Source organism: Nanorana parkeri, unplaced genomic scaffold (assembly GCF_000935625.1).
Source record: "Nanorana parkeri isolate BGI_ZX_2015 unplaced genomic scaffold, ASM93562v1 scaffold1054, whole genome shotgun sequence".
Lineage (NCBI taxonomy): Eukaryota > Metazoa > Chordata > Amphibia > Anura > Dicroglossidae > Nanorana > Nanorana parkeri.
The window spans coordinates 233,579-241,688 of NW_017307322.1; the positions used below are offsets into that span (position 1 = coordinate 233,579).

Consider the following 8,110-nt stretch of genomic DNA (forward strand, 5'->3'; position numbering starts at 1 on the left):
TTTGTAAGATAGATCAGCGTCCCTGGTTACCAGGTAACCAGGGACGTTGTTCTGTCATTATACTGAGAACCCGTCGGAGCCGCAGTGATTCTACAGCGGCTCTGTCGGGTTCTGTGTATAATGACAGAATGGCGTCCCTGGTAACCAGAGACGCCGTTCTGTCATTACACTGAGAACCCGGCGGAGCCGCAGTGATATCACTGCGGCTCCGCCGGGTTCTCAGTGTAATGACAGAACGGCGTCTCTGGTTACCAGGGACGCCATTCTGTCATTATACACAGAACCCGACAGAGCCGCTGTAGAATCACTGCGGCTCCGACGGGTTCTCAGTATAATGACAGAACAACGTCCCTGGTTACCTGGTAACCAGGGATACATTGTCCATCACAGCTATATAAATCTGAATTGAAGTGCCACACTCAATTTAATAGCTCAGATACATCTTTATTCAGGTTTAGGGGGACAGTATAAAAACAACCAACTCATTTCAGGGGCTCCTACAAATACCCTCTTCATCGGGGCTTTCTAAGGGTATCAGGACTGTAAAGACTTAAAATGAGATCCCGTTTTGTCCATTGTGTAAGAAAGCACAGAGCTCTTCAGCAGCAGATCTGGCAGACCTGATGAAGGAAGGGGGTATTTGTATGAGCCCCCGAAAACACATTATCTGTTTCTACACTGTCCCCTGAACCCTACATTGAATAAACATGTATCTGGGCTATTAAACAAAGTGTGGTGCTTCAATTCACAATTCTGCAACTTAACACTGCCAAACCAAGGCGATGCTGGAGAGCCTCTGGATTGTTGAAGCTGCCTGTCCAGGAGTAAGATCACCTATAATGACTTTCACATCATAATTGGCCACCCACACCAATAGGACAAACCTTGCGGGTACAGGGCTTTTATTCCACTTCTTTCCAGCTATATAAATGATCAGCATAGTATTGTCTATGAATTATGAATGGACCCTGTGTGTTTGGATGATATGTAGTAACCATCATTTTAGGTTGTGCTCTTTTTAATGTCATCAACCTCACATTAACCAAAAATATCTATTTTGACACCTCTGACAACATGTTCTCAAATGATCTGACTACGGTACTACCCTGGAAACTTAATAGCCAAGAAACTTGTACGTTGTTCTTTATTATTTTAGAAAAAAATGCAATCTATAACTTGTTTCAAATGTACAGTAGAGCAGTAGTGTATTCTGGTTTGGGGCCGCCCTAGGCAATACAAAACTTGGCGCCCCCGCCTCCCCCCCCACACACACTAAATTTACCCCACCCGGCTGTGGTATCAGGTGGGCTCTGCAGGGTTTGTGGTGGGCTTTGAAACTGCAGAGCCCACTATGGATCCTGCAAAGCCCCCCTGAGACCCGACAAAGCCCCCTACGGATCCTGCAGAGCCAACCAAAGGGTATTGCACAGCACACCTGGGACTCTTTGGTGGGCTGTGCAGAATCGGTGTCTCTGCCCCCTGCCTCCTTCATCTTCGCCCCCCGCCTCTTCCGTCTCGGGGGCCACTTGACAAATTTTCTTCTCTCATGGGGGCTACTTGACAAATTTCATACTTTTAAATAAAATGTAACTGTATCTGGTAAGGTACTACAGACAATAAGGCCCCTTTCATATCTGTAGGTTTAGGTGCAATTAGGGATTCCTGCATCAGAAACGTGCATTTTCCTGCAGCAGGAATCCCTAATCTGGTGTTTACAAGTGACAGCTGTCACCCATTCAAGTTAATGATCAGATGACAGTAGCTCCATGTAAACGCCTGCCCACCGCATGTAATGGCATGTGATATGATTAGATGCGGTTAGAAAACACTCTCCCTGGATGCACAATCTTTGTGTCCAGGGAGAGTGATTGATTCCTAACAGAATGTAAACATATCACGTATCATTACATGCGGTGTGCAGGCATTTACTTGCAACTGCTATCACCTGATCATTAACTTAGGTTACAGCTGCCACTTGTAAATGCTAATTTAGAGATTTCTGCGGCAGGAAAACGCAAGTTCCTGACGCAGAAATCCCTAATTGCACCTAAAATAAAGGTGTGAATGTAGCCTAATACACTTCTACTCCCCGTCCCCACCCCCCAACACACGTAAAAAAAATACAAACCCTGTACATATCAAAGAATGCTATTAATACATATAATATTACTATTAATACATATCAAATAATAATAGTATTTGAGGTTGAATAAAGACATAGGTCCATCGAGTTCAAACTTTATTTGTAAGTGTGTATGTGTGTAGTGTGTGCATGTGTGGATAAATGAATCCCTTGGGGTTTAAGGTTTTAAGAGTACCTGTATCCCTGTATGTTACAGTCTCTGGGGAAGGTATCTAATTGATTTTTGAATGATTCAATGCTCTCTGCTGATACCACTGCTAGTGGCAGAGAGTTCCAGACTTTAACGGCTCTGACTGAGAAGAAGCCCCTACGCCCCTTGTGGTTACATCTTTTCTCTACCAATTTTAGGTGGTGGCCTCTAGTCCTTGTTAGGGAGTTTACAGTGAAAAGTTTATTGCAGATGTTGCCATCACCACTAAACATTTTGTTCATTAAAATCATGTCCCCTCTTAACCTCCTCACTTCCAGCGTGAACAAGTCTAAATCTAGTAACCTTGTCTCATTGCTTTGATCCTCCAGCCTTTTAATTATTTTAGTTGCCCTTCTCTGGACTCTTTCCAGGTCCAGGACATCCTTTCTGTGGACAGGTGACAAAAACTGAACCAGATACTGAAGATAAGGCCGAAAAAGTGATCTATAAAGTGGCAAAATGATTGCTTTGTCTCTGCAGTACATTCCCTTTTTAATGCATGACAGTACTCTGCTCGCTTTGTTTGCCCCAGCCTGGCATTGTAAACTATTATTCAATCTGTGGTCTACTATGACCCCCAAATATGTTTCCATTTCTGACTTCCCTAGTGGAGTACCCATTAATGTGTAACTTAACTTAATGATATATTACTTGTGACATTTCACAAGTAATTCCCTTTCTCTCAAGCTGACACCCTTTTTGGTCCTCATGGCATTTGCTGTAACTTGAAAACGATCTCCGCTCACAGAAAGATGCTGAAGAACACTATGCAGACACCTCCTGACACCACGTGGAATATTAGGCCTCAGTGGATCTCTCACCGTCTCGGCACGGCTGCTCATTCCAGGCTGCTGTATGGGTTACACTGCTCCCCGTGGAAGTGATCGTCCAAACAATACAGATTATAGCAGGCCAGGAGTTTGCTCTCTGTGTGTTCTACAGGTCGCTCACACTCCCCTAGACAGGTCTACACAGAGTCTGTGGCTCCTCTGTGTCAGCATCAGCCACACTCATCGATCTGTACACTGGCTGGTCTCTCCCAGACTGAGCGTGCTCAGAAACTCCTGCCCAAATCACCCCTCCTGCTGAAAGCACAGGCTCCTGCGAATTGTAGTATCACCAGTTTCTCACAGCACAGCTTTTCCCTGGCTCTGCACTGCAACTCCCACAAGTCTCTCTGTATCACAGGCTGCACAGTGTAATTTACCTATTTACAAGCAGAGTTAAAGCTGATTCGTAGCAACTCATATAGGGGCTACATGTACATAGTGCAATGTGCCGTGATTGGAACTTTGTTGGGCACCGCACACCAGCCATTGTGTGTTTTGCGCGGCGGCTGGTGTGAATTGGCCCTAAATGTTTACTTAATATTTCCCTGTAATAAAGTAGCTAGGTATTCATTAAAAAACATTTAGGGCCCATTACCACCTATGCATTGCAGCAACTCAAGATAAAATCCATTTTACTGCATGTTACCACAAGACATGTACAGCAAGGTGTTGTGGTGACATTCATTTTGAATGACACCCCAACACACTAATACAATACACCTGCACTGCAGCACACCACAATTCATGCCGCATATTAACATGTGTTCTTCAATGCACCACAGTGTAAAAATGTAAATAGACCTTTAACATATTATTTTAAATATGGGTGTAAGTAGTTACATTTAAATGCGTATCAGCCATTTTTAATCCCCTGTGGAGCAAAACCAAGACTAGGAGAGGGAGGGGTAGAACTGAGAGCCAAAAAGGTTGGCTGATCGGGAACATACTAAAAGGGGAAGAGAGCAGAATGAGCAGAGGGTGGAACTCATACGTTTGCTGCTGCTCTTTCAATGCCCAGAAAAAAGGCTGATGGCGGAGAGATGACCCAGCAATAATCCTTATCTGTAAGTAGTGTGATCCACCTAGCTTCAGTACTAGATGGACAGAAATACAAATCCTTTGGCAGGTAAAACAGTTCTCATATATGTATTTTATCTGGTTAGCTAGGCTTCAGCTTTAAAATCAATTCCTTACCCACACCCCTGTAACTCTTACACAACCATCTTGGGCTGAAATATGTTCATGTTCTGCAAAGTAGAGACTCTCAGAAAACCTCCCATGCCTTTTGCGTTGTATTTTCCACATTCTCATAAAAGCAGACTAAAAATGGAATGGAAAAGATTTCCAGACGTTTGCCATAGCCAAATATTATGTAAATGCATCCAGTGCCGCTTGTCCTGCATCCTGATTCACCTGATTAGACGTGGTGATCGGTGACACTGGATACCAAGTAATCGGATCTCCTTGGAATTTTCCTCACAAGCGTCAGGAGCTTGGGTACAGCTGTTTGTATGAAGAGAGTCTCTGTCAACACTGTGCCTGGATAAAAATTCTCCTGATAGCTGAGAGTGAAGGACAGAGTCATTCTGCCATCCTTCTTCTGACTACATGGCCTAATGAGGCTTTTATGCAATACCAGAAGAAAGAAGCATGCAGAACATGTGGTTTAACTGTAATTTGATCAAGGTTAGTTTTGGTTAGACTGTTTATTGGTTAGGACCTCTGTCAGGTGCCCCCGGTGAGTAGATTCACCCTCTCTATGTGTCTTGGTGACCACTGACTGCAGTGACGGGAAATCACACATCTTTCAGAGGTCACAGGAGCACGATATGAGAGGAAATCTTGGAGAAAAATTGAGAAACCTGTTCTGGTAACAACTATCTAAGAGGGGATATTCCCTCAGTTTGAAGAGATTTCCACTTACTGCTGAGTCTCAGGGACACAGACCACAAAAATAAAAACTAACCGTCTTAAAAAGGAACTCCAGGAATTCAGCTAGGGTTTACATCTACATCTTTCCAGGAATATATGCAGGTTCTATTTTTTCTGGTATCTCAGGGTTGTACATAACTGGTCTTTACATCGTCATTTCAAAAATTGTGAAAGTATAATTTCTAGGGTAGTAATATAGAGACGGTGGCCACAGTGGCTACAACAAACCACAAAGATACTGAAAGTGTTTGTCCTATCTTGTTTTGGGGAAGTGTATCTAAGGTTGGGATGTGAAAAGTGGGACTCACCTTCTGAGATAATAGCAACCTCCCTTCCACTATCTCTTGGACTAGGCAGCCTCAAATGGAGAGCTTGTGTAGGCAGTAAGAGAACCTTTAAACTGGTCCCAACTAGCTTTTTAAGCATTAAAGGGTGAGTAAACACATTTTCCTTGCCCTTTTGCCCCCACACCAATGGGAAGAACTAGCCCCCTTCCCCCAAAGCTCCATACTTACTGAAAGCGCACCCCCAAGGTCTGCAGCAATCTGTACTTACACCGGTTTCTTCATATTAATGGAGAGATGAGACAGAAATGCCCCAATAAGCATAGGTGCAAGACAGCAGAGGCACCCAGGTGGAAGAAATGAAATGATCATGTCTTCAATTTAGACATTTATTCCATGGTTACACACCCTGGGAGATGCTACCACTCTGCTTAAAGTGTCTCATCACACCCTCCTGAAGAAGGGTCCATCTCAGAGCCATGAAACGTGTTGAGACTGTGATAGTTATGTATGCGTTTCATGGAATAAAAGTCTAAATTGAAGAAAAATTATAATTTAATTTCTTCCACCTGGGCACCTCTGTTGTCTCGCACCTACGCTTTTTGGTGCATTTTTGTCTCATCTCTCCAGTACACATCGGGTCCCTCTAGCTTCCAAGCTTTGCATCATCCAAACTCCACCACGACGAGCATCGAGAGCAACCACCTTGCGCAGGGACGGAAATATTCCCAGCACACGCCTTTTTTGCACCTCAGGATGCCTGATATCCCCAAGGGGATTTCTCACAACCTAACTAGGTGAGTATCACACTCTCTCTTCTACATTAAAAACTACACTCAGTCTGGTCTCTCCTGGGACTTTTTGTCCTCAATTTTGTTGCTCCTACTATTTAAAGTTGTCTCTCTTTCAATCTTCATAATAATGTCCACACCTGAGCAGTAGAATCACATAGACTGGGATTAAAAATGAACCCTAGCACTTACTATACATTCAAGTCTCACTCTGTCCAGAGGTTGAACCTTATGCTCAGTATACGGTGTCTCTCTCTCTCCAGGTTTCTTCTCCAAATACAGAGAGACTTCTTGTGAAATCGCATGCTTCCTTTGAAAAGGTTAGCTACAGCACTGGCCGAAATAGTTTTTGTGAACCAATATCACCCTTTCCTAGCCACCTAGCTCTTCTAGTGCATCTCTCAGACTGCTCATTTTCTGTTCCTGAGGGTCATATGCTTTTTTATTAGCGTCCCAAAGCTGTGTTTTTCAATACAATATATTGCAGAGCTGGAAGAATGTTAGGATTCAGGTAACTAGTGTGAATTAGAAATACAAAAGCTGGTAACTAGCTCAGCGACTAAAAGTGGCAATACATGCATTATACATTTTATGAATCCAAACTGTCATGACTGAGAATTTCCTCACAACCAATAATCAAATGCATACACACTCACCCACCCACCAACTCATGTATATGTAATGTGCTCTCCAGAACTCTGTTCTTTAACTTAAGGTTTGCATGTGTATGTTTAACCTTTGTTTTTGTGGACCTTTTTGTAGGACAAGCGGGCCTGGCAGTGAACATAAAGCGCTGAAGTTGTCCCAGGGGTATTATACCTTCGTGTTGCCAAAAAATCCCCGACCAATCCTCAGATCTTCACCAAAATGGAGCGTTCAACTCAGGAGCTGTTCCTCAACTTCATGATTGTCCTGATCACTGTGCTGCTCATGTGGGTTCTTGTGAAATCTTATCAAAGCTAAGAGACTACTATGGAGTAAAACAACAGTCATTGTTTGTACTTAACTATGGGAAATTCCACAGGGACTTACTGAACACCCCCACATCAATAATGTTGTCTGCTCTCTGCCACCAAGATCCTAGTTTCCACCACCCAGTTAGGCCATTACCACTAGTACATATCTACCTGACCCTGAACCTGGAAGCCATATTGTGCTGCCAACCTTCCCAGTCCCAGAGCGAGAACACGCTACACTATGATTGATTAGCTGACCGTGATAAGACATGAGCGAGTGAGATTTAAACACAGAAGATATGTTTACTCTGGCGGAGGAAGCCGAGGGAAAAATGTCAAACGCATGTCTCTAGAAATAAGAACTGGGAATGTTTTGATTATAAGTTCAACGGAATATTTCAGCTCCATCTTTTCCATCACAATAAAAGTCTTTCCCACCAAACGTGAATGTTTTAGATCACTTTGTGCTTTCTTGGCTTTTTACTGCAAGTGTTTTTCTACTCATCTTGGATTTATACTGTCTTCTTACCTGTCTCTTCATAGTTTAAAGAGGGTGGTAATTCCTGCATGATTGGGGTTTTCATGATACAACAATTTCTACTTTAGCCCCCTTATTTTTTCACTGTGTTTCAGAACGCTGATAGATAGGTGACTTAAAGAGTATCTAAACCCAAAAACAAAAATATAATATATTGCAGCTTACAAATCCTTGAATGTGGTGGCTGCATTCGTTTTCTTTTTTTTAGGCTTTGTTACCTTTATTTTCACCTGTCAGTAGGTTTGTTATTTTTCAGTTCACAAACTGTTCAGGTTTCAGACCAAGCTGTTCAGCAAAAGTTAAATAGCTAGTGGGTTGAGACAAACCACTGAACACTGACAAGGGGGCTTACAATCAGTGGCGTCACTAGCGGGGTACGTGGGGTGTGGCTCGCACCCGGGTGACACCAGTGGAGGGGTGACATCAAAATGACTGACAGTTATTTT

At 43.2% G+C, this 8,110-nt stretch overlaps 1 protein-coding gene across 1 annotated transcript; it reads left to right on the plus strand.

Moving 5' to 3' along the window:
- Positions 1 to 6,940: 6,940 nt before the first annotated feature.
- LOC108796096 (sarcolipin) lies at positions 6,941 to 7,556 on the plus strand. The gene has a single exon (XM_018567489.1). It carries the CDS (start codon positions 7,038 to 7,040, stop codon positions 7,131 to 7,133), a length of 96 nt encoding a protein of 31 aa, XP_018422991.1. The 5' UTR covers positions 6,941 to 7,037; the 3' UTR covers positions 7,134 to 7,556.
- The last annotated feature ends 554 nt before the right edge of the window (positions 7,557 to 8,110 follow it).

Bases quoted from the DNA above. Each gene is read 5' to 3' on its own strand.
- LOC108796096 (XM_018567489.1), top strand. From the start codon at position 7,038: ATGGAGCGTTCAACTCAGGAGCTGTTCCTCAACTTCATGATTGTCCTG.